Source organism: Hemicordylus capensis, chromosome 1, assembly GCF_027244095.1.
Source record: "Hemicordylus capensis ecotype Gifberg chromosome 1, rHemCap1.1.pri, whole genome shotgun sequence".
NCBI lineage: Eukaryota > Metazoa > Chordata > Lepidosauria > Squamata > Cordylidae > Hemicordylus > Hemicordylus capensis.
In genome coordinates, this window is record NC_069657.1 from 441,625,704 (window position 1) to 441,652,108 (window position 26,405).

The 26,405-nt window shown below is 48.8% G+C and overlaps 2 protein-coding genes across 8 annotated transcripts in view; both read right to left on the reverse strand.

The window, feature by feature from the left end:
- Positions 1-2,394: 2,394 nt before the first annotated feature.
- MRPS15 (mitochondrial ribosomal protein S15) lies at positions 2,395-9,983 on the reverse strand. Of its 2 annotated transcripts, XM_053245740.1 has the most exons (8): positions 9,665-9,974; positions 8,595-8,657; positions 8,077-8,152; positions 6,769-6,817; positions 6,435-6,519; positions 4,697-4,755; positions 3,153-3,344; positions 2,395-2,583 (listed from the first exon to the last, which is right to left on the reverse strand). In XM_053245740.1, exons 1-8 carry the CDS (start codon positions 9,768-9,770, stop codon positions 2,473-2,475), a joined length of 741 nt encoding a protein of 246 aa, XP_053101715.1. In that variant the 5' UTR covers positions 9,771-9,974; the 3' UTR covers positions 2,395-2,472. The 2 variants fall into 2 exon arrangements, with proteins under 2 accessions (XP_053101715.1, XP_053101725.1); XM_053245750.1 differs by lacking the exon at positions 8,595-8,657 and having other exon boundaries at positions 9,665-9,983.
- Positions 9,984-16,542: 6,559 nt separating this feature from the next.
- The window catches only part of PSME4 (proteasome activator subunit 4), a 141,561-nt gene continuing 131,698 nt past the window's right edge, over positions 16,543-26,405 (reverse strand). For 5 of the 6 annotated variants that reach the window (XM_053245680.1, XM_053245687.1, XM_053245697.1 and 2 more), the window contains 4 exons: positions 24,121-24,283; positions 20,953-21,086; positions 19,181-19,319; positions 16,543-18,221 (listed from right to left, as the gene is read on the reverse strand). In XM_053245680.1, the coding sequence (XP_053101655.1) occupies positions 19,185-19,319; positions 20,953-21,086; positions 24,121-24,283 (432 nt within the window). In that variant the 3' untranslated portion in view covers positions 16,543-18,221; positions 19,181-19,184. The other variant, XM_053245716.1, reaches the window with a different exon arrangement.

Genomic DNA, 26,405 nt, shown 5'->3' on the forward strand with positions numbered 1-26,405 from the left:
GACATGTCCTCAGCTCTCGCCTGTGGGCTTTCCAGAGGCATCTGGTGGGCCACTGTGTGAAACAGGATGCTGGACTAGATAGGCCTTGGGCCTGATTCTTATGTTCAGTTGCTGGTACAACATATCCTTCAAATGTGCCTGTGAGGAATAGGTCTACAATTAACATTGGGTGAATGTCAAAGCAGCCTTCCCATACTATGCACTGAAAGATGGCATTATTGAATACCACAGAAGTTAGAAAACAGCTGAGAGAGGCTCACAAACGTCAAGTGAAGATGCTTCTAGGTGGTGTGGAAACGTCTATACCAAAGAAAAATCACTTAACCAGGAGCTGTTCTTTTAATTTCATCTGCTGTAAACATCCTTTGCAACATGGCAAAGGATTCCAGGACTCAAAGTGAATTTTCTGTTCTCTGCAGCTCTGCTAGAGACACTGTGGCAGCATGGTGTGACAAGCAGGGTTGGACCTCCATGTGAGATCCTGCATGCCAGTCCCTGCTCTGCCACGTGCTCTGGGTGCCTTCGAGCAAGCTCCGTCAAGTTTCACTGTGAAATGAGAACAGTGACCACTTCCCTCACAGGTGGTATTAATGCAAATGCACTATACAAACCAATTTTGCCAGTGGGCCATCTGCCTGCCTGCGTGCAATGCAGAGGTCTCGGCCCACTGGCAGTGACCGCTACCATTCCCCCACCACCACTGCGTGTGCGCGCGCACACACACACACACGCGTCCCCGCATACTGCTTCTCCTCTGCAACCATGCCCCACCACCCACTGCAATTCCAAGTAGTTTAGTGGGAGGACAAAGAAGGCTGGCAACTGATAGTCGAATGGGCACCTTCGAGCAAGCTCTATTTGTGTCAGCCAGCAATTTCTGAAAAAGGGCTTTGAACACTTCCTTGGGTGTATAGAAATAAGGAATAACAGGAATCGCATGGGGCACATGCCTTCTTTCCTTTCACGACATGGAACCCCATTGAATGAAATAGGATCCCGTTACCAGAATGCCACAGGCAAGCTGCATGCAAGTTCATAAGGCTATCATGCCACTAGGCACTAGTGCTCTCCATACTTATGTGACACATAGCCCAGGATTGTCAGGCAGCAGAATCCAGCACAGCCTGCCCAGTGAAGGACATGTCTCAGTATGGGACCTTCTTAGGAGCCAACAAGCTGCTCCACAGGGGCTTAAATACTATTATATTATTATATTATTATTTGTTCGATTTCTATACCGCCCTTCCAAAAATGGCTCAGGGCGGTTTACACAGAGAAATAATACATAAATAAGGTAAGATGGATCCCTGTCCCCAAAGGGCTCACACTCGGGGCGGGGGCACTTTCCCGGTCCTTCCTGGAGATGCCAGTGATTGAGCCTGGGACTTTCTGTGTCCAAAACCAAGCAACCGCCTTATCCCAACTTCACCATTCCTTGGCAGATGTTCCTGGTCACCACGGGAAGATGCGTGTATGTGTATCACACTTGCTCACAAACACAGCCCCCGGGGCAATTTATTTCTAAAAAGATATTAAGTGTGGACTCTGGAGGTTTATAAAATTATTTGTGGGAGGAAGAGCGAGAGGGTTCCCTGCCTCTCCTATGACTGCAGTAGAGGCTGCCCAACGAAACTGCTTGAGAGGGCATTCCACACAGACCCAAGGACAGACTTTTCCACCCAACAGAGGGCTGTTTCAGGCCTTACTCCTGCCTGGCCCCATCATCAACGCAGGTGTCCTGCTCCCCATCCCACCGCTGCTTAATCGTGCATGTGTGGAGGAGGGTTCAGATAAAGCATGTTAGTTTATGGAATCCACTGACATGGCTTTAAAAGCAGGTTAGCCAGGTACATGGAGGAGGTCTATTCCTCCCCGTTGAGCTGCAGTGTGCCACCCTCACTGCCCACTGTTGCCTGCTGGGGGGCTTCACATTGGGACACCTGGCTGACTGCTCTGGGAAGCAGGATGGGGACGACGACTCCCTTTGCTGTGCTCCAGCAGCCAGGCTCCTCCAGTGGCCTTAGGCCCTGGCCCTATGTACAGCTGCTCTGTGGACCAGGAGGGTACCGACTCTCCCCTACCCCGCCAATCAAATGAAGGCTCCGTTTTCAGCACAGCTGAGCAAGGATCCCTCAAAAACAAACCAACCCTGCTTCACTTTTCAAGGAAGAGCGCGCACTCTTCTCTCTGACCAGCGGAGGCCTCCCAGGAGGAGGAAGAGGGCTGTGCTCTCGTGCTCCCTTCTCACGCAGACTCCTCTCTCTGCAAGCGCCTCACCAGGGTTTCTAGACTACCCCAGTGGCCCCAGGGCCTCTGATGTGCACACAGGGTAGGAAGAGGTTTGTGCACATGCGCGTACACCTACACCCACCAACAAGGCAGAGGCAACACTGGCACAGTCCAACCATTTATTGGGCGTTCTCTTCAGGATCTGTTGCTCAATATGAGCCACGGGCCCAGGGTAGGGTCTGCTTAGACTGGGCTTCCTTCGGTCTGCAGTGCCTGCACCGTTGCTGCTCTGGCACCCTCTTGCTTCTGCTTCAGTCTCTCCTGGGCTTTCAGCTTCTGCACCTCTTGGAAGACCTAAAAGTTGACAGGAAGAGGAGGAGAGGGAAGGGGCCGCTGGACACAGGGCAGCACAAATAGAGGGCACATTTCTCAAGCATGGGCGGCCCCTGGGACCTATCGGAGGAGCGGGGCCTCTTCCCCACGTGGCCATGACCCCAGCCCAGTGCTGTTCTGCTAGCCTGGTGAGCTGATGATTTCTCAGTCACGACTGCGCCCCCCACCCACCCCCGCTGGGTGTCCACAGGCACCTCCTGTGTTGGTGCTCTGTGGCTGCCCTTATGCCTTTCCCTGCCGTGAAGGATGGCTGTGGATCCCCCGCTGCCCCGTGTAGCATCACTGCAAGTCTGGGAGAGGTCTGCAGGAAAGTCTAACTTCTGGAAGGTTACCCAGAAACACTCCCTGCCCCTGGGCCCTGTCTGGCCTTAAGGAAACCACCTGCAAATCCGCTGTGCAACTTCCTTCAGGGGCCATCTACCGGACCCGTTCCCCTGACCCAAGTCCTGGCCCAAGAACACCGCGCACCGTGTCCCAACCACAGTTCTCCATGACACGCCAACTGCACGGCTGGCCCCGAAGCCTCCTACCTTGATGCACAGGGCTTTCTTTGCCACCCAGCGGTGCGTGATACGCCGGCTGTGCAATGGCGGGGGCACGTACTCCAAGCCCAGCTGCTGGCACGTCCGCTCAAAGGCATCGTAGCGGCTGTTCCGCAGGCGCTTCAGCAGCACCTTCCGGCGGTCAATGTCCATCAGCAGCCGGCGACGGTTTACCTTGTCCTGGAGAAGGGTTCAAGGGTCAAGGCAGGCCCGTCTGCTGACGAAGCTCATTTCAAGACTGCCGAGCCATTCATCGATGTGGATTCAGTGGAGTTACTATTCACAGATTGCAAACTTCCATGAAGAAAAGAGGCAGTTTCCTCTGCAGTGAGAAGTATCTTACACTTTCCAACTCAATAGCAACTGCCAGGAGGAGAGGCTGTTTTTATCAGATCTGGGACAATGGTCTGATAAAAGAGAGCCAAAGTGGATTCAGATATTAAACAAGTTCCATACCCATCAACGATCCACATCTTAAAAGGTATTTCCACACTGATTTAATCTGAACGATGCCTGTTGTGGTTCGGGTTGGACGGAAAGGCACAGTCTACCTCACTGGTTCTCCAACTCCTTTTCCTATGGCTCTCTTGAAAATGGCTCAGGGTCTTGGCAGACCATCCAACAGCCTTCTGGCTGCTGCTTGTCCTCAGCAGAACAGCAGCTGAGCACACCTAGGCTCTGCAGGTGCAGTCACCTAGGCCAGCCTGCCATTCTCCAACGCAGGGAAGGGAGGTCTGGAGTGGGCCTGCCTGGCAGCCACTCTGCGGAGGCGCACCGGAGCACTCCCACTGACATGACAGGAGATGTTCTGGGCCTGTCTCTCCGGCTCTAGAGCAGTGCCAGCAGCAGTGGGGCTCTTGGCTACTGCTTGGCCAAGGTGCGGAGTGTGCATTGGCCAAGCAGCCATCGCCCACGGTCACCCTCCTCCTCCAGTCTCCTGAGAAGCAGGGAAGGAAGGCATAGACATAGAGCATGTCCGCTCACCTGCCCTGGCAGAGTGACAGCCAAACACACAGACACCTCCCTTCCCTGCTCTGGAGAGAAGAGAGGCCAAGCAGCCAAGCAGCAGCCCAGGCAGGCAGGCCGAGAGGCCTCTTCAGCCACCCCTCTCCTGAGGGGTAGCCAGGAGGACATGCTCCATGCCAAGGAGGAGAGAAGGCAGGCATGGAGTGACACTGTCTCACTTTCCCCTCCTGTGCCTGTTTAGGAACAGCAGTGTGTGGAGTCTCACACTAACAAGGCATCTGGGTTAGGACCCTCCCAGTATTGCTCCTCCCTGTCTTGCCATGGCAGTGCAGGGAGGAGATGCAGAGAAGCCGCGCTGCCATTCAGTGGGCGGAGGTGCAGCAACAACCAGTGGACAAGCAACATGGTTGACTGCAGCACCTGCCACCTGGATGGACCTTGTTGACCCCAGCTGGAGAACCTCTGGTCTGTGGTCTGAAAGGCAAATTATCTGCTGACTTTGGCTCACTCTCCGATGACGTTCCATGCAAGAAAACATACTCATCAGTGGCTTCAGGGAACGTTACCTTGGGATGCTGATGGAAGTGCTCCTGGAGCGTGCAGATCCTGGCCGTCAAGTATGCAACTAGAATGGCAGGAAGAAGAAAGTCACTGCAGGCAGGCCAGGCACACAGTCTCGCTTCTCTGATGCAGGCATCAACACACACCGTCCCCAATCTCCCAGAGGCAAGGACGTTTTTATCCTGGCACGTAAGAATCCCCGGGGCAGAGGACTTTGTATCGCAACACTTGCAGCTCAGGACCATGCAGAGTCTGGCATACACAGTTAACCAACTGGCATGCCCCGCCCTGCAAAGCACCAGGCAGTTTGCCTCCTGTGGCTGCTGTGCTCTTTGTGGAGAAGCAGGACAGGAGACCTCAAGACGGGAGGGTTGTGCATGCAGGGTTGGGGAGGGAGCAGCTGTGCCCTGAAACGGAGCTCTGGCGGGGGGGCAAGGACTGGATGGGGAGGGAGCTTGTGCTGAGTGGCTTGCAGTGTGGCTACTTGCAGGCACCTGCCCACACAGCGCCTGGAAGAAGAGCACAGGTTGCAGAGGGCAACCCCTCACTGGAGAGGGAGGGCAAGCTGCTCCTGCTCCTCCTACCGCTCACTCACCTGCCTTTTCCCTCTGGGAGGCTGCCCCTACCTGCTCACCCTCTCTCTCTGGCAGCAGCGGGAGGGGGAGCACCAGCAGGCCATCCAGCAAGGGTTGCCACTACAATTCCTATAATCCCCAGGCCACTGTAGCTGGGCATGGTTTTTAAAATTTTACATTTATATACCGGCTTTCATGAAATATCCCAAGGCAGTTTCCATTAGAAATTTTGAAACAATAATAGAATCTAGTAGAAATACACACATGTACATACACACACACACACTCAAAGCCATAAAAGACAGCTCACAAAACAGCACCACCTAGTGGGCAAGGCTGACTAAATAACCGGACTGAATAGCTGGGTCTATGATAGGAGCTGTAGTCCTGCAAATCTGGGGACCTAAAATTGCAAACTCATGCACTATACGGTGATGATGCTGACTGTCAAATCCTCAGGAAGCATTAGCGATACTTTGAAAATTGTTGGATAGATTTGGGTATATCTCTCGATACCAAATTAACAGAGGCAAGTCAGAAGCTGTATTGAAAGAGAAGCTATGGGAAGCTGTACTGAAAGAGACAGTAAACGGGATTAGGAGGTTGAAATATGCCCAGTGGAAAAAGCACTGGGGTAAGATACTAGGGTGTTAAGGCATTTTAAGAGTTGCAGAAAACGTATCAAGGAAAATATTGATAACATGGAAATCTAGTTAATAAAATGCAATGGAAGCTGTCGAGATGAGGTCTGTATAACCTGTCCTGGACAGGAAGAATAGCAGCTATTAAAATCAACGTACTCCCAAGCATTTCCTTTCCTTGTTAAACATTCCATTAGTGACCCCACTGAAGAAATGAAAGACAACACAAAAAACAAGCTACCAACTTATATGAAGGGGAAAAGAAATCCCAAAGGGTAAGAAAAAACAGTATGAAGAAAGCAAACCCCCAACCTCCGGTTTCTTTGCCACGTTTGGTGCTCCCTCAGTGTGAGCCACACACCAGCGTTTGGGAGCACGGAAGAATCAAAAGCCAACCTCCCTAGGATCTGGCCTGGGCTCCTACTCCCCGCCACCTCCAATGCTCCCCCTGGCCACTGGTGTGGTGCTCCCAAGAGGGCAGGAGAAGGAGCAAGAGGCCGCTTTTTCTCAGGGGCGTGTCTGCCTACCTCGAACTTCCAAGGAGTCGTGGTCATCCGGGGACAGACGGACTTTGTCTGCCAGCTGCTCTCTCTTTATTTGCACTTTCTCCTTCTGCAGGCACAAGACAAGAAAGTCCTCGGGGTCACAGAGAGCCCAGCTACACCCTCCAGTGTGTCTTGTGGGACCCCTTAGGCCAGCGGCAGGCAACTGAACCAACTAGCCTGTTTCTTGGCCATGCTGCACACATTCCTGACGACTCACCTCTTTGCCTACAACAATGGCAGAAGTAGTCGTTCTTATGGCCACTGGATGCTATACAAGTGGCAAAGTTTGGGAAAAGGAGGATTTGTCTCAACTCACCTGGCTTGCCATTTCCAGGGACAGCATCCTTCTCACAACATCATCCACCCTGCAGAAAAGCACAAAGCCCCTTGATTTCTGTCTGTCGGGGCCACACCACCCAGAAGAAGAGAAGGGTCCTATGGCAGCTCCCAGTACAGATGGGAACCATGAAGATCTGAAACTCTCTGCAGGACAGCCAGAGGCCACCCTACCGTTCAACTCTCCTCCAGACCTTAAGAGGTGAGGCATGCCTTCTATCCTACTATTGCTCCCCTGCAACTCTGAGGCTGAAGGGGGCCTATATCCACCAGACTGGTAGTCACTGATAATAAGAACATCGCCTTTGGGACCTCAAGAGCAGGGGCAAAAATGAGCCCATGCCAAAGTTCAGGCCTGGAGACACCATCTATCAAGCCCACTTGTGAGGAGGTGGCAAACCACACACATGCTCCAGATGAGAGCCCCAAGAGGATCCTGGAAGAGGTGGAGCCATCAGGCAAAGATCTTTGGTGGTACAAGGCCGTTGCGGGAGAGGGAATGCTCCACACCCAGCTCCCGGCTAGCCCTGGCCTCCTGCCCCCAAGGCCTCTGGCCCTTCTCAGGAGTAGTGGAAACAGGCACACACTAACCCCTGAACAGCTTAGCATTCTGAAGGCAGCCTCAAGGTGTTTAACAATCAAAGGCCCCATGGACTTCGAGACAAGAGGACCACACTTGGCCTTCACAATCTCTCTTGACACAATAAGATGCTTTTAAGTGTTCAAAACCCTGCATGAGCATTAGCCTGTTGCCATTCTTCCAGCCACCCCGTGACCTGTGCATTCCCGGCCTTGGGTCCCCAGATCTTGCTGGACGGCCACTCCCCTCTGTCAGCAGCCGGAAGTCACTGGGGCTGGGAACGATTGGACTGGCAGCCCTACAACATCTGGGGACCCAAAGATGGGAGCCCCTGCTGAAAGGCCAGCATTCTTATCCCCAGATTGCACTGGGGGACAGGGGGTGGGGAGGCCTAAGGCCCACTTGGTGAGTTCACAGCAAGGCAAGATGTAAAGGGGGAAACCTCCTGATTCATAGCTCTCCCAGCCATTATACCCCCCTCCCTGTGAAGCCAGAAGAGGAGTATAGGAGAGGGAGGGGAACACTGAGCAGCCCCCACTTCCATGATCTGAGCACTCCAACCAATCAAACGAGGCTCCAGTGGCTTCTCCCTGGGACCCCTCGCCGCACAATGGTTGGGCCAGTGGCCCAGTTCAGCACTGCACAAGGACCCTCCAATGGCTGGGCCACCACCTCTTCCATCCAGCGCCTTTGCCTTGTAAGCCTTACTTGTCCATGACCGGGAGCTTGGCATAATCTTTCTTCAACATCATTGGAGACAGGTCATCTAAATGGCTGGGGATTTCTACAGAGAATTGATAAGATAAGAACAAAGCAGTTGATTGTGATTTCTGATCACAGCAGCTGGCTGTCTCTGGGTGCCCAGCGCCCAGACAGACTGCAAGAGCAGCAGATCTCAGCCATTCCCGGCAGATATCGAGAGGGAAGCAACTTGCAGGGTAGAGGGAGACTTCAGAAAAGGAAGGCTCAGTGGCCCAGAAGCCATCAGGAAGCTGCCTCCCCATTTTCCTGGGCCGACAGAATGTGTGGCAAGGACAGGGGGCAAGGGTGGCCAGTTGCACTTCCTTTGTGATGGAAAAACAAAGGACCCAGACTTGGGCTCAGAGACTGAAGCCCAAACTGAGACAGTCATGGCAGGTCATCAACACCTGCTCTCAACATGGTTCAGAATTGACAACCCTGAAAGCAAATTTTTGAGCGTGTGGGGAAAGCCTCCAGACACCAACCTTGCCTTTTTTTATTGACAGCCTTGGCATAATCCCTGGCTGGTTGAAGGAAGGAGCTCTTGCCTAAACGGACAGAAAAGAGCGGGATTTATCCACACAGCGACGCTTCATGCATTGTGCAGGACATCACAACGGCAGCAATCTCCTCCCAGCAAATTCTCAGACCACCGAATACTGCCGCCGCATCCCTGCCTTGGAATCTGGAGAGCCTCACACCGGTTGCCACTCTGAGAATAGCCCGCCACAGAGAGGCACTTTTTGAGCTCAAGGGCAGCGATCCTATTTTCTGCCCCACTGCAAGGAATAAAAGGGAACAAGCTACTTCCCCTTCCTGCTGCAAGACCGCTGCTCCCCAGCACCCTGCCCTGGGGTCTGTGTGCAGGGGTCAGTTCGGATGAGGTGTCCCAGCTCCCTCACCTACTGCTAAGCAATTGGGAATGCGCACAGGCATGTCCCACTCCCGACCATCCCTCAATTGAGGCGGCAGTTTGGGACATAGGAAGCGGCCGTATATTGAGTCATACCATTGGTCTATCTAGCTCAGTTTTTTCTACACAGACGGGCAGCAGCTTTTCCAGGGTTTGGCTGCCCTCCCGTCCCTTTCGGCAGGAGCAAGAGCTGCACCGCAGAGCAGCTCCTGGGAACCAGTTTTGCAGCACCCCGGCATGTTCATGGGAGTGGGGGGAGGCAGGAGGATTGCAACGCCTCTTTCTCCCATCACGAAAACGCTCAAGGCGGCTCGCAGGGTTTAAACCAGGGCTGCGCCGCAGCAAAGGGCACGGAAGGCCGGCAAGCGAACAAGAGGGCTCTCTGGGGGCACCACGGATTCACACAGGCGACCCCCAGTCAAGCCGCGGGCAGCGCTTCTCGTCCCCACGCGGCGGCCGCAGCAGAGCCCAGCCCTGGGGGCATGCCCCCGCCCTCCTCCTCCTCCCGAACACGGGCCCTCTTCTGCCGAAGCCCTCGGTCTCCTGCGGCCGGGCAAGGCCTGCCTCCCTAGCGGAGCGGCCGGCCGAGCAACAACGCCTAGAGACCCAGCGCTCCACGCCGATTCCCTCCTTCCCGCTTACCCCCAGGCGTGGCCAGACCGAGACGGCTGCGACCCCGCAGGGCGAGGGGGGTGACGGCTGCGACGACACTCCGCAGCATCTCCCCGTAGCGCCTGAGCGCCGCCATCTTGCCAACAAGGCGGGGAGCGCCGGGTAAGTCGATCGGCTTCGGCGCGCCTCGGCCAATGGGAGGCTCGCTCGCCCACTCGGGGGAGTGGCAGTCCACGCAGCCTCTCACTGCTTCGTCCTCAGTGGAGACGGGTGAAGGCGGCTTGTGGCGTGAGCCTGGCTGGGATTGGGACCTGCCTGCTGGGCCAGCCCAGCACTACATGGCCGATCTCCGCCTCCCGCGGCAGCGGGTCTCGGCGACTTTCCTGGTTGTTCCTCTCAAGTGTAAACCCTTAAAGGCACAGTACACACTTAAAAATCATGGCACGCGTGGGCTCGTCACCCACCTTCGTCGCCCGAATGTTTCTTCCTAGGTATGGGATGTCTTGTGGGACCTGCTTTCAGTAAAAGGACTAGGAGGACGTTATGGACTGGGACATAGGAAGCTGCCATATACCGAGTTGGTCCATCTCAGTATTGTCTTCGCAGACTGGCAGCGGCTTCTCCAAGGTTGCAGGCAGGAATCTCTCTCAGCCCTATCTTGGAGATGCTAGGAGGGAACTTGGAACCTTCTGCACTTCCCAGTGTGGCTCCAGGGGATTATCTTACAGTGTTCACACACAAATGTCGTCCCCCACTCCCCCATTCATATGCAACTAGGGCAGACCCTGCTTCGCAAAGGGAACAAGTCATGCTTGCTACCACAAGACCAGCTGTTTTGTTATGGATTGGAGTTTTTTCCAAAGGGCGATTTACGTCTGCTTTGGTACCTGTAGGGTAGTGGAGAACTCCTATGCGGGAAGGAGGGATGTGTACAGCAACTTCCAATACATTAGGGACATGATTCAATTGTGTTTTCTTTCTTGAGGATTTGCACTTAATGCACAGTATATGTGCCCCTTTAAGCTGCATCTTGGCAGTGTGTTGCCCACTCACCCAGTTTCATGTCTACAGATTTGGCCACTTCACTGCTTACCCCAACTTCTAGATCATTTATGAATAAATTGAAAAAATATGAATCTATATATATATTTCTCCTGGGTGTGCCATGGAATGTGCGTCCCAGCTGATTGGCTGGGTGCCCAGCAGCACACCCAGGAGACCAAAGGCAATTGGCAGGCATGGCCGGGGAGGCCAGAAGTGGCAGAGGGCCCGGCTGCGGGGGAAGTGGCGTTGGCGAGCCCAGAGGCCACGCAGGTAAGAGGCGGTGACAGCGGACCTGCCTGGTGGCTGCGCAGGTGACGTTGGCGGGCATGTCTGGGGAGGCCAGAGGGCAAGCGGGTGGCGGCGGTTGATTTCCCCCAGAGACTGGGGCAGAAGGTGGAGGTGGGGGGAGATGTAGCTGGCCAAAAAAAGGCCGGCCACAAAGGCTGGCAAGCGGTGGAAGTGGGCCTGGTGGACCGCGGAGGCGGCACTTGGCGCGGCGGGCCCGGCCACAAAGGTGCCACTCCGCCCGGTGGCGGCCAAGGCTGCAGAGATGCTAGGTCCGGGCGCGGAGGCGCTCTCGGCCAGGTGGTGGTGGGACCGGCCGCTGAAGCCAGGCACCCGTGGAGGCTGGGGTGGGAGGGAACTGGATGGCTGGACTTCCCTGTTTGCTGCTTGGGAGGAGGAGCGGCGGCAGAGGTGGGGCCCTTTTTGGCCGCCCGCCACTAGGTATGTAGATTAAAATTAAATGCAGGGGGAGGGGGGAGGGCAAGAGAGGGGGCAGGGGAGAAGGGGAGGGCAAGAGGGAGGGGGGATGGCAAGATAGAGTGGGGGAGGGGAGAGCAAGAGAAAGTGGGGGAGGGTAGGGTAAGAAAGTGGGGGGAGAGAGTAGGGAAGGAGGAGGGGAAGGGCAGGAGAGAGAAGCAGGGGGAGGGAGGGCAAGAGAGTGGGGCAGGGGGAGAGCATGAGAGAGGAGCAGGGGGAGGAGGAGGGAGGGGAGGAGAGACTGGGGCAGGTGGGTGAGAGAGAGGGGTGGGAGTGGGAGGGAGGACAAGAGAGGGGTGGGAGTGGGAGGGAGGGCAAGAGAGAGTGGGGCGGGAGGGAGGGGAAGAGGGGGAAGAGTGTGGGGCAGATGGGAGGGAGGGGGAGGGAGAGTGGGGCCGGAGGGAGGGGAGAACAGCCAACCCCAAAGAACGCACAGATGCTCTGTGCGGGTTGGCTAGTAAATTGAAAAGCACCAGTCCCAGTACAGATCCCTGAGACCTCCTTTTCTTATTTCCCTCCATTGTGAAAACTGTCCATTTATTCTTACCCTTGGTTTCCTGTCCTTCATCCAATTACCAATCCACACATGCAGAGGTGCACCTAGGTAATTTTGGAGCCTGGACCTAAAGATCTTTGGATGGCTCCCTGGCTGCAAGTTAAGTATCAGTTTTTAACACATAGGTTCGAGAGCACAAACCACACCACCCTGGACAGACTAAAGACAATTTCGGGCCCCCTAGGGGGTATGGAGGCCCTGGACTTCAGCCACAAAGTCCAAGGGTAAGAGTGCCTCTGCACACATGAACCTGTCCCCTTATCCCATGACTGCTATGTTTACTCAAGAGCCTTTGGTGGAGAACTTTGTCAACAGCTTTTTGGAAGTCCAAGTATACTATGTCAACTGGATCACCTTTATCCACATGCCTGTGGGGCAAGACTTGCCCATGCGGAGGCCATGCTGGTTTTCCTTCAGCAAGGCCCATTCTTCCGTTTAACAATTTTGACCTGGAGTATGCTCTCCATCAATTTACCAGACACCAAAGTTAAGCTGACAGGCTTAGCAGTTTCCCGAGGCCCTTCCCCCACTCACTTTTAGAAAACTGGAGTTACATTGGCTACTTTTCAGTCCTCTGGTACAGAGCCTGACTGTAGGGGAAAGTTGCATATTTTTGCAAGATCAGCAATTTCATATTTGAGTTCCTTCAGAACTCTTTGGTGGTTGCCATCAGGCCTTGGCAATTTGTTAATTTTTAGTTTTTCAAGACAGTTTAGAATATCCTCTCCCATCACCTCAAATTGGCCCAGTTGTTCAGCTTCCAAGCCTGAGAAGTTCAGTTCCAGAGCAGGTATATGTTCAATATTCTCCGCCGTGCAAAAAACTCATTCAGTTTATCTGTAATCTCAACCTCCTTACCTTAACAATTCCTTTCATACCCTCATCATCTATGGGTCTAATGTCTCCCTGGCAGGTTTTCTGCTGCTAATATATTTAAAGTTTTTGTTATTCCCCTTGACACTTCCAGTTAATATGCTCCTCAAACTCTCTCCTTTCATCCCTTATTGTGTCCTTGCATTTCTTTTGCCAGAGTTTATGTTCCTTCCTGTTCTCTTCATTTGGGCAAGATTTCCATTTTCTGAAAGAAGTCTTCTTCCCTTTTATGGCTTCTTTGACTCTACTTGTTAGACATGCTGGCATCCTCCAGAACTTAGTTGTGCCTTTCCTCCTCGGTATACATTTCAACTGATTTCCCCTTTCTGTTTCTTTTTTACCAGTTCCCACATATTTGAGAAGTTTCCTCTTCCTTGGCAATGCTCCACTCGCATATAAGCTGAATTGGATCACACTATGGTCACTGTTTCCCAATGGTTCTGCAATTCTGACATCTTGCACCAGGTCCTGGACACCACTCAGGATTAAGTCCAAGGTCACCTTCTCTAATGCTTAAAATAATAAAATGAAACTGTTAATATCATAATCTACAAAGTAGATATACAAATCTACATATTACAGAGTTATGAAGTGGATACTCCTAGTGTAAACCAAGCTGTGAAAAAAATTAAGATTTTTCTAAATTGCAGCTGGTGGATTAGGCCTAATTGGGATACCACATTTTAAAAATGCACCAGTACTCTCCTCTTGGATGGCGTGGAAATGAGTGTGTAGGCAGCATGTTTCACAAACTTTATGCACTCTCTCCTCTATGCATTCCTTGAATCATAGCAAAAAAAGAAAGGGGGGATCCCTCTTGTGGCTGACAGTACATTTTATGCTCCTTAATTATATTTAAGTTTGGTTTTGCAGGAACATTTTGTAACAGTGAGCTCCAGACAAACGGATGGGGCAGTCGCCATAAAATAGCATTTAAGAACATAAGAACAGCCCTGCTGGATCAGGCTCAAGGCCCATCTAGTCCAGCATCCTGTTTCACACAGTGGCCCACCAGATGCTGCTGGAAGCCACAGACAGGAGTTGAGGGCATGCCCTCTCTCCTGCCATTACTCCCCTGCAACTGGTACTCAGAGGCACCCTGCCCTTGATGCTGGAGGTGGCCCACAGCCCTCCGACTAGTAGCCATTGATAGACCTCTCCTCCATGAAGTCATCCAAACCCCTCTTAAAGCCATCCAGGTTGTTGGCTGTCACCACATCCTGTGGCAGAGAGTTCCATAAGTGGATCATGCATTGTGTGAAAAAGTACTTCCGTTTGTTGGTCCTAGACCTCCTAGCAATCAATTTCATGGAGTGACCCCTGGTTCTAGTGTTGTGTGAGAGGGAGAAGAATCTCTCTCTCTCCACTTTCTCCATGCCATGTATGATTTTATAGACCTCTATCATGTCTCCCCGCAGATGTCTTTTTTCTAAACTAAAAAGCCCCAGGTGTTGTAGTCTTGCCTCATAAGAAAGGTGCTCTAGGCCCCTGATCATCTTGGTTGCCCTCTTCTGTACCTTCTCCAGTTCTACAATGTCCTTTTTAAGATGTGGTGACCAGAACTGTACGCAGTACTCCAAGTGTGGTCACACCATAGTTTTGTATAAGGGCATTATAATGTTAGCCGTTTTATTTTCAATCCCCTTTCTAATGATCCCTAGCATGGAATTTGCCTTTTTCACAGCTGCCGCACATTGAGTCGACACTTTCAACGAGCTGTCCACCACAACCCCAAGATCCCTCTCCTGGTCTGTCACTGACAGCTTGGATCCCATCAGCATATACTTGAAGTTGGGGTTTTTCATCCCAATGTGCATCACTTTACACTTGCTAACATTGAACCGCATTTTCCATTTTGTCGCCCACTCCCCCAGTTTGGAGAGATCCTTTTGGAGCTGCTCACAATCCGTTTCGGATTTCACTACCCGGAAGAGTTTGGTATCATCTGCAAATTAGGCCACATCGCTGCTCATTGCTGCTTCTAGATCATTTATGAATAAATTAAAAAGCACCGGTCCCAGTACAGATCCCTGGGGGACCCCACTTCTTACTTCCCTCCATTGTGAAAACTCTCCATTTATACCTACCCTGTTTCCTGTCTTTCAACCAGTTAGCAATCTACACATGTACTTGTCCCTTTATCCCATGACAGCTAAGTTTCCTCAGGAGTCTTTGATGAGGAACTTTGTCAAAAGCTTTTTGGAAGTCCAGGTAGACTATGTCAACTGGATCACCTTGATCCACACACTCGTTGACACTCTCAAAGAAGTCCAAAAGGTTGGTGAGGCAAGATTTACCTTTGCGGAAGCCATGCTGGCTTACTCCCAGCAGGGCCTGTTCTTCTAGGTGCTTTACAATTTTATCCTTGAGGATGCTTTCCATCAATTTGCCTGGAACGGACGTAAACTAACCCGTTAGCCATGCTGGCATCCTCCTGGACTTAGTGGTACCTTTCCTCCTTTTGGGTATACAATCTAACTGGGCTTCTAGTATTGTGGTTTTGAGTAAACTCCATGGACTCTGGAGCGAAGTGACTCTCCTGATTTTCCCCTTCAGCTTTCTTTTTACCATACTCCTCATTTTGGAGAAGTTTCCTCTTCTGAAATTCAAAATGTCTGTGTTTGACATCCTTGGTGATTCTCTCCCCGCATTTATGCTGAATTTGATGGCACTGTGGTCACTGTTCCCTAAAGGGTCGATGACACTGACATCACGCACCAGGTCCTGGGTGTCACTCAGAATTAGATCCAAGGTCGCCTTCTCTCTGGTCGGTTCCATGACCAACTGTTCCATGGCACAGTCATTTAGCGTATCTAGAAATCTGACCTCTTTGTTCTGACTTGAATGTGAATTTACCCAGTCTATGTGTGGGTAGTTGAAATCACCCATAATTACAGCCCTGCCTCTCCTTGACGCCTTCCTGATTTCCCCCTGCATCTCCCAGTCACTGTCAGCATTTTGATCCGCAGGGCGATACCACGTCCCCAGTAGCACGATTCATAGAAACCTTTATTTTATGACAAAACTGTTGGCTGAAATATACATTGAACACCACATTTTTATAGAGAATTTGATGTTCTACAGTTTTTGTATTTAACATTTTCCCACTGGAGCAACAGTTTGTGAGGTATTTACAAAAAACTATTTTTGGCGGCCATTTTTCCAAGATGGTGGCCAAAGCTCCAGTTGTAACAATCAGGACTTTTAGTATGTTACTTACAAAGTGTCCTTTGTAAGGGCACTTTGGGATTCCCCCCCCCCCCATTATTTGCTAAAAATTGACCTAAAATGGCTGAACTAATACTATAGTTAGTCCTAATAAACTCATGCTGTAGTTAGGCTGGTTAGGGCACCAAACCTAGTTGTACTCTTGCCCAAGATCACGTATACTCCAGAAGCATGGACACTAGTACAGGGGTGAGCACTGCATGTATGCTGCTGTTAGATACATGCACACAGCATTAGGACTGTGTCCACTGCCTATATCCTCCCCATGTACATAAATCTTTGGGGATGTCTACATACACAACAGGAAGGAGACAGTTGCCATGATTTGTACTCAAAACTAATCTGATTTCCCCAACAGGCTTCTATCACATTTCCCTCTTGTATCCCCAATGGGAAGTGCTTAGCATGGGGAAACCATGCTCTGACCAATAAGGCATCCAACACAGATCTTACAAACTCATTTATTCAGCTTTAAACTAAATACACAAGTGAAAAGAGGCGGCGGCATTTTGGCACTACGCTATACATCAGTTGTTTCTGTGTGTTGACTCTTGGGAGAGACTGGACTGGTTACACTGCTGTGCTTTTAAAAACCTGGTATGGTTTCCCAGCAGGCAGATGATTCAAAAGTGTATTGTATTCCTGTTTTCACAAAGAAAAAGTACAGGATGTGCAGGAAGATGAAACACGCATAATTCTCAGATTTGTTTTTCCCAGCATGGGAGGCAACTTTGCACTCTGCAATTTACCAGAATATGTCATTGCTTGCATTCCTAGGTGAGGAGGGGAGAGGCAGAAATTACATTAAAAAAAGAGAGAGAGAAAACCAAACAGACTCACTAAGAAGATAAAGAAAATAAAGCCAAAACCTAAAAAGTCCTCTCATTAAAGGTTGCTGGAGAGGGGGATATTAAAAACCTGAATAAATTGGCATTTGAATGAGATACAAAAGCTGAAAGCACTATATAAACACCTAAAAGTGTGATTCTTTACAAGTTAATCTCACAATGGGATTATGTAAAATTTTTGCAAACTGTACAGTGCTTTTGCCAGTGCAGTGCCTCTACAATTTATACAGTCTTTTACATCCATGTAACACATATCAAACATGTTGAAATAGGCAGCTGATAGCCACCAGAGTTGCAGGCCAAAAAGAAGAGATACAGTACTTCTGTTTTTATGCAAGTTAAGTATTTGTTCAGGGATGGGGCAGTGGAGTGAACGGGAAGATGTGGGACTAGCAATCTTAGTAAATGGGAGGCCATTTTATTTAAAAAGTCTTCAGCCACTCAGTATTAACATATGTACATACTTCATTATCTGAAATAAAACAACAGCTGCGAGCTAAAAGCCACGATTATCCACTGGCTCTATTGAACTGAAAAGAACCACAGACTGGGCAAAAAGTGATGGTTCAGAACCTGGGTGAAGGATCTTATTCAAAAATCCTGGGCATAAAAAACTCCTCTCACCACTTACAGATCTAGACAATAGTAGAGGGTGATTATATGGACTTAGAAGCTAAGGCTTAAAAGGAGAACCACCATAAAAGATTTGCCAGCTCAGAATTCTGCATAGCCCATATTTAATGGGCATTGGAAACTGGAGATGGAAAATCTCAGCACTTCTGGCTGACAGCAAGTGATCTGCAGTTCACAGATATTCACACTTACAGGCAGATCAGATGAAGAATTGGGGCACTCAAAAGTGAAACAATTTAATCCAATGTTCAGACTGATGGAATATGTATTTATGTCAAGTATGACCAAGGTATGGAGTATGTACGGAGAGAGAGAAAAACTTAAGTAGCATTTGCTACTGCACAAGAGAAAGAAAAAGGTGAGCTTTGTGTTAATACAAGGCATTTGCATGAAAGGTATGAAAACATTCATGATTGGGTCCTTGAAAAACAGATGTGTCACACCCCTTCTCCCTGGTGGAACAGAAATCCTCAGTTGTCAGAGTCCGAGTCCTCCCCACAGGGACAATGTATGCACTTTTTTAAAGGATTCCAGCCTTAAGCCTTGGAGTTACCAAATCCAAAAGGGTTCTATACACAATAAATTAGTTTTGAGTTTCCTTTATTTTTGCGGAAATGGTAGCAGACCCTCATTTTCTAAGAACCTGAAAGAGATTGGGGGGGGGGACACACAAACACAAATGAAAATGACATAACAGGAGTTCAGATCTAGGTTAAGTAAGAACAAGGACATGCATATGTATCTTGAGACTGGGATATGGAATGAAAAATCTCTGTCACCTAGAGCTACTTACTTTTCCTTTCAACTGCCAAGGAAAATTGGTGGCACCAAAATAAGAATAATAATACCACTAATTTAAAAGCCACCAAAAAAACCCACAGAAGCAAAGAACCTGGTTGGTTATTCCTTTACTCCATGGCAAGGAGCTGCTTTTGCCAAAGCAAGATGGCAGTAGGAGCTCTCTACTTACCAGAAGTGTGGGGAGTGACAAAGAAAAGGTTAATACTTCAAGGACTTCCCAGCTTTTGCTGGAGCCAGTAAATGGCCAGTGGGAGGGAGTTTGCTCTCTCCCTCCAGGATTCCCGTGAAGAAGGAGCTGTCTTGCACACGGCCATTAACCATGCCACTCTTGCTCATTGCTTTCAGGCTATTGTCTGTTCACTGTTAAACTACAACACCCACCCACCTCCATCAGAGATACTGACCAGTATTGTTCTAACACAGACCGAAGCATGACAAGAAACCCATCCTAACCCTTTTTGTGCTTTCTATTACCTTCTCTTGCATAAAACAAATCCAAGATGGAAGCAAATTAATCTCAGGATAAAGGGCTGTGAAAACTAGCATTAAAGATGTCAGCGTTTGTGGACATCTTTATGGCTATACTTTATGGGATTTGTCCTTTCTTAGGCCAAAAGGGTCACCAGTTCTAGTATTCCTAGATTTTTAGCTGAACTTTCTGTAGGGAGACACCTGCAGGAGAGTAGGAAAATGCCACGCTTGTCATTTGAGGGCTTCTGCTATGCCCAGCTTGCCATCCTCAAGACTTTCCTAAGATATCTTTATTAGTCCAAGGCTAGAGACCGCCCAACACAATCTCACCTCGTTATGCATAATAGCATGGGGAGACCAAGAGGTCAGTAAGGACTAGCAGCTGGTCATCGGTGAACTGTTGCTTGTGTTCCTGCCAGTTGTCATGGTGAGTCCTCCGAAAGTTGGACAAGGTTTTCTTTACGGTCATCTGTGAAGCAAGAATCAAAGATACAGATCTAGACAGCTTATTTAAAATGATGATCATCCTACACTGGCAGAAACAAAAACACTCAGGCACACATGTGGACTTGTAGCATTTGAAAACTAAAACGAACACACGCCCTAATGGTAACTAACACATGCACACCCTGATGGTACTACATGTTTTAGCCCTTGTGATCATGATCCAAGTGGTGAGCTGATCTTGTGGTAGCAAGCATGACTTGTCCCCCTAGCTAAGCAGGGTCCACCTTGGTTGCATAAGAATGGGAGACCACATGTGAGCACTGTAAGATATTCCCTTCAAGGGATGGAGCCGCTCTGGGAAGAGTAGAAGGTTTCAAGTTCCCCCTCTGGCATCTCCAAGATAGGGCTGAGAGAGATTCCTGCCTGCAACCTTGGAGAAGCCACTGCCTGTCTGTGAAGACAATACTGAGCTAGATAAACCAATGGCCTGACTCAGTATATGGCAGCTTCCTATGTGCCAAGTGTTGAAAATATAAACCCATTAAAAATTCATGTCATTTTTTAGGCTCCTGACAAATTGTACATATGGAAGCTGATGGTGATGCAGGAGTTACATGATCAGAGTGCCCAACCTTCCCCCACCTTTCCGCTCTTGTCCAAAAGGCAATGGATAACCCATCCATTCACATTCGAATCAGGGCTACGATATGGGGGGGGGGGGAGAGGGAACTTGTTCTGTGGTTTTATCTTTCTGTGGCAGAAGAACTGCAAATGAGGCATCTGCATGGGAGGAAAAGCGTGAACTCCCCATGTGCTGAGGCCCCAATCCAAATGGGACTTCCTGTGGCTGCTTTTTGTACAAGAAAAAAAGTTGGGAGATGTCTAGTTTGGCCTTAAGACCTTTGTTAAACACACATTAAAAGATGTACAAGGAGTAGCTCAAAGCACAATTAAAATATACAGCTAATAAAAAAGCCAAACATAATGAAGCAACGTAATAAGAACAAGAGTCACTAAGGAAAACCAAAGCAAAGAGTAAAAATCAACGGAGTCAGCGCCACCAGCCAAACTCAAAGAGCTCAAGCCAAGCCACAAGGCCAGAATAAAAGGGTGGTCTTTACAATCTGCCTGAAAGCAGAAATGGGAGGGGCCAGTTGTGCCTCACAAGGGAGGGAGTTCCACAACTTGGGTGCTGCAACAGAAGAGGCCCTATCCCGCCCCCCACCTGACACACACACACACACACACACACACACACACACACACAACCAATCTCACTTCAGTGGCTGATGGGACCAGAAAGTAATCCTCTCTGGATGGTCTTAGTGAACTGGCAATCTCATTTAAAGTAAGGTGTTCCTCATCATTAATGCAATTGTTTTAATTAAAAACTTCTGTACACCACTTTCCAATATTCATTTAAAAAGTGGATTACAATATAAATTTTACACAAAACAGTGATTAAAGCCAAGTAAAATAAAAAAGCAACCAGAACAACCCAGCTGCAGCAGGACTGTTTTCCATTTAAGACTGCAATTTTCCACCAAACATCAGCTTTTTAAGTGTGAAGGAAGACCAACGTTTTTCTCCACTTCCAGAAGTAAGGAGGAGGGCATTCAGTACAATGGGAGAAGGTAATGAGAGATCATTCTTACTTCAATGGGCTGAGGATCATTCAGGTGTGCACTAAGATCCATCAGAAGCTGAGGCATCCAGGTGGGTACATCATAAGGACTGGACAAAATGCATGCGCTAAGCCCCAGCACACCAGCATGGCGCTTCACCAAGTCTGCAACAAAACAAATCATTTTTTTTCTATGCAGAAGAACATTGCTGAACAATCACTGCAACACTCTCAAGAAACAGAGCAGAGGTGCCTTCCAACTCCATTTGCATGGAATAGCCAAACATTATTTTCAAAGGACTGTGTGTGAATGCATCTCCCACCATAAAAGGCCTATTTGCCAATTTATAACTTCTTATCTTAATCAAAAGGGTGAGTACTGTTATATTTTTAATTCACGTTTACACCCCGCCTTTAACCCCAAAGTTGGATTCTCAAGCTAGCTAACAAGGAATAAGATGATGAAACCAGTTACAAATTCATTTTAAAAACTAACCACCACAAAAATCCAGCCAGTGGACAAAGCTGGAGCATAAGGGGGAGGAAAAACACACACTCTCTTTCTAAAGATTTCCAAGGAATTGGCCAGACAGGCCTACCTTGGGAGAAAGTGCTCTAGGGAGGGGGCCATTACAGAAAAGGTCCAATCCCTTGACAATGAACAAGTAGCTATAGCTGACAGCGGTCAACAGATCATGGTCTCCTCTGCTGACCTCAGAGTGAGTGGAGATCCCTATGAGAAAGGAAACATTCCAGAGTTTGACTCCTTGGGCTATAATTCCTTTTGATGTTCTAAAGCTAGAAGCAGAAGCGAAGGAAAGGAGATGTGAACTGCCCATGGCACTTAGCTCTTTCACCCACAGCTCCTGTGTTTCCAGCCTTGGTGGCAGATGGGAGGCAGAAGCAGCAGAAAGCAACACAATAGGGATGGGCCCGGACCGGTCCGGAGGCCATTAAAATAGCCTCCGGACCAGTCTGGACCTGGGCGGTCTGGTTCGGATGGGGGGTCCCTTTAAGAGCGGCCGGAGAGTTTACTTACCCCTCCCGCCACTTTCCCGCTCTGGCGCCTGTAATCCGTAGAGTAATTGGGGCGGCAGGACACCTCCCTGCCGCCCCTTCCCCGATGTTGCTTGAAATCCCAGGAGTCCTTTGCGCGTGCGCGCACGTCAAGAACTCCTGGGATTTCAAGCAACGTCGGGGAAGGGGCGGCAGGGAGGTGTCCTGCTGCCCCAATTACTCTACGGATTACGGGCACCAGAGCGGGAAAGCGGCGGGAGGGGTAAGTAAACCCTCTTGCCGCTCTTAAAGGGACCCCCCACCCCAATGCCGGACCGCAGTTGGCGGTTCCGTGAACACCCCTACAACACAAAGCATTTCACTCCCAATAACATGCTTATTACTGGCAACAACGGCATCATGGTAAGAGCTGTGTTCCAACAACTTCAGCCCATTACTATGACTGAGTGAGAAGTGGCAAGAATGTACAATGCAAATTGAAATCTCATGAATTTTAGTCTGCTGCTCCTAGCATCAGAGTTTGCCAATGATTTGGGGTTAGGTGATGGAATTCAGACTGATCAATAGGGAACTTTCTATGATGCCTTGCACCTAGCAGAATGAATACATATATCCCCTCCACCACTTCATCCCCTTATCTTCAAATCTCTCTCCAGTGATGGGAGACAGGCTACTGTTTTGTCAGGGGACAGTGTAACTCTTTACTTCTCTCACTGCCCAAGAGCCTTTGCAGACTGCTGGATCAGTGTGAACTTATTGAAATAACTTTGTTTTTAACAAATTGTTCTCTGGATGGCTTACAACACAACATTAAAACATCAAGTAAACACACATAACGCATGAAATCACAACACACCAAAAATAACACACACACACCCCAAATTAATGTTTTTCAAACATCCATTTTAAAAATAAAATTTAAATTTGTTGAACAAAGTGTGTTAACTTTTGTATACTGCTCTTAATCACTCAGTTCAAGTTAAGAGAGAAATTTGCTAAGGATCACCCATTTGACTGCTCACTGAAAACCTTGCAAGGAATAAGCATTCCATATGCTTGGAATAAGCAACTGTCCACCAGGCTCTTTTCAAACAATCAATTCCTTTATTATGGCCCTTGACCAATATTAACACAATATACATCATACATAATACCCCTCAAACCACGCAACTTAATAAACCATTATATCAGCCAATTACTACCCATCTAATCCCATCTCAAATTCATTATCTAATTAATTGTTGATCAAAGTTTGCTGTCGAATTTGTATGGCAACGAAAAAAGCTTAGCTACATTCTATGTGATGTTAAATGACTGCTCAGACAGTAAGTATAAAACACAAGTTTAATCCCCACCATCACCAGGCAACTTACTTAAAAGGGGAAACATCAAAAGAAAGCCACACATACAACAGCACATGACCTACCTTTTCAATTTCATTTAGTTACATGCCTGGCTCTTTTGTCACACGGTCCTGTTCTGTGCTACCTAGCTCCTGTTCCCAACTTGCATGCCCCTAGCCTCACGCTGCCTTCCCCAGGACAGGCTCCTTGGTTTCCAGATAACAGGGATTTCCAGATATTGTTGACTACAACTCCCATAATTCCCAGCCAAAGGCCACTGCAGCTTGGGATGCTGGGAGCGGTAGTCAACACCTGGGAATCCTTGTTACAAGGAATACAGTTGTGACCTTGGTTTCACTTTAGTCTGATTCGACTCTCCCATCACCAGTTGCTGTGTCTGGACTGTCTTCCTGGTTTCTGAGGCCAGCTCTCGTCAACAGACTCTCAAAGGGACTTTATAATGACAGTCCCAAATGCATCATCCTCGTGGTGTAGTGGTTAGAGTGCTGGACTAGGACCAGGGAGACCCGAGTTCAAATCCCCATTCAGCCATGAGACTACCGGTAGCTGGGTGACTCTGGGCCAGTCACTTCTCTCTCAGCCTAGCCCACTTCACAGGGATGTTGTGAAAGAGAAACCTAAGTATGTAGTACACCGCTCTGGGCTCCTTGGAGGAAGAGCGGGATATAATAATAATTATTATTATTACTACATCAGACCTTTGTCAGACATGGGGAACTGGCTTGAGCCATGTGAAAATACCTACAAGGCGAGTATGAAGGCAGCCTAGCAAGCCTTTTCTGCCCTGAGGAAGCCTTCTTGTGCAAGGCCCTCCTTACCTGCAGGGGGAATAGTGTCTACTACGGTGCTGAGGTCTCGCTTCCTCTTCTTTGGCAGCCTCCTCTTGCAGAGCTGCTCAAAGTGGGTCTGCATGGGGTCATCTATCGCCAGGAAGTGGCACTGGAGTAGGCCACTCAGTGTGGTAGCAGCCATCTCTCTCACCTAGGATCCAAGGAGGACATCAATTACTGCAGTAAAACCCTTTCAGCTGGCAAGACACAGCATACATCCCATGGCTGCCCTTCAGGGCAGATCAGCAGATTCATGCTACCCTAACACACCTGAGAAAAGTCCTCAAATTATATCACTGCTTCTCATGTGGTTATTAAAATACCATTTGGATGAAATTGCTGACATTTTCTGAACAAGTTAAAAACTATTCAAAGAAAGAACTGCACGGAAGAAGCAGCCCTGTCCTCTTGCTCATGAGCACTTCACCTTTTGCTTTGCAGCTTAGCTCAGAAGAGTGCACGTGAACTGATGATGAGTGGACCCAGACAGGTTACTTCACTTCAGGTGCCATACAACTACTTAATAAAGGCGTATCACAGGTTTGAATAATATGCTACACAAAAGAGAGGAAGTTGGTCTCAAGAGTTTGTTAACTTCCTATGTTGGTTCCAGTGCTTGGCAGCTTGACTTTCAGCTTTGTGGAATTTCAGAACATTCTGTTCAACAGTATAATTTACCTTAATGTGCTGGGTTGGATGCAAGGATGGTACTCAAAGAAAAGCAACTGTTCTATTCAAGTGTAACTGTGTGTGCTTCTTGGCAAAAGTGCCAAAAACCTGTCAATTTTTGAATAGGTAGGTAAACTATCCCTATATTCCTGTACTTTCACGAATATAACCTGTGGGTTATATATAAGATTCTACATTGAGAGGAGGGGTTGTGGGGAATTAAGTGGGTGTGGGTTATACAAGGAAGTTTTTTTAAAACATAACTAATGATCAGCTGCTAACTGTACTCATTCAGGCAGGGCAGATAATTCAAAGAAAATAAAGAGGGTGTGGGTAATACAAGGTTTTTAAAAAAATAACTGATGTCCAGCTGTAGGTTATACTCGCATGCAGGTTATGCACACAAAAATACGGTATGTGTTTTAGATTCTTAACAATTCTTCCATTGGGCCTTCTTTGTTGTTTAGCTGCAGAGGCTCACTGAGCCCAAAGTCACTTTGAATTGACACAAGCTGTGCTTAGGTGGCCTTTCACTAGTTAAGACTCTCTGGGCTTTCACTTTATGTTTTCTGCATTAGCCCTCTCAGTTCCCAGCCTTCAGGACAAGTTACCACAACAGAAGAAAAGAACTTTAAAAAAAACTGAATCACAGCAGCTGCTGCAGATCCCATGAACCGTGGGACACTGGGATGCTGAAAAGGCAATGTATATGCAGCCAGATTGGAAACAGAGGTCTAGATTGGGCTCAGTGAATGCTTGCACAAAAGAACCTGCCTTATGCAAGTCAGATCACAGGCACAGCTCAGGTCTGATAGGCTGGTAAAGGTGGAATGAGGTCATACCCACATGGAGCCAGTCTACTCCCAGATTCTGTTCTATAACTTGCCTCTGAAGTTATGGCAAGACTCAAGACACCCCCTGGCTGATGCCCCCAAGGCAGCACTTAGTTCATCTTTGTGATTCCATCGGACACAGCTGGGCTACCCAGAGACCAGTGTGATAAGCATGTTAAAATCACCTTGAGGAAGGATCTTGGGCCGTCTGCAGCTAATTCTCCTTTCCCCCCCCAAGGCTATTTATGGGCAGATTAGTCTGGTACTGGCTGTGGTGCCAGATATCTATCTATCTATCATATCTATCTATCTGCCTGATGTGTGTATCTCTAGATGACGTACACAATTTTAAAAACACAAGAAATATAAAACAAAGTAAAAATAATTAAACAATTAAACTGTTTAAAATTAATTTCAGTTAAAAGCCTGAGAAAAACAGGTGTGTCTTGTGGGTGAGGGTCTTCCCAAAAGCAATCAGCGATGGAGATGCCCTAATAGGGAGGATATTCCAAAGCCCCAAAGCAGCCACAGAGAAGGCCTGGTCCCGAGTCACCATCAAACGAGCCAGTAGCAACTGTAACCAGACCTCCCGGCATCTTTTTCTCTACAGTTTTCTGGTTTTCACAGTTGAAAAGAGGTTTTGTTTGTAGAGCAGGAGGGGCTTTTTCCAGGCATCTGGCTTGATCTGGAAGTTGAAGGAAAGTCCCCAGCCAATAAAGGGGCTTGCATAATGTTGGCATACAGACCCTGCCTGTATCTCAAAGAGGGTAT

Bases quoted from the DNA above. Each gene is read 5' to 3' on its own strand.
- MRPS15 (XM_053245740.1), bottom strand. From the start codon at position 9,770: ATGGCGGCGCTCAGGCGCTACGGGGAGATGCTGCGGAGTGTCGTCGCA. The intron at 6,818-8,076 runs GTAAGGCTTACA...GCTTTTCTGCAG, and splicing joins AAGCTCCCGGTCATGGACAA to GGTGGATGATGTTGTGAGAA. The intron at 6,520-6,768 runs GTGAGTTGAGAC...TTGTGCCTGCAG, and splicing joins CCCTGGAAATGGCAAGCCAG to AAGGAGAAAGTGCAAATAAA.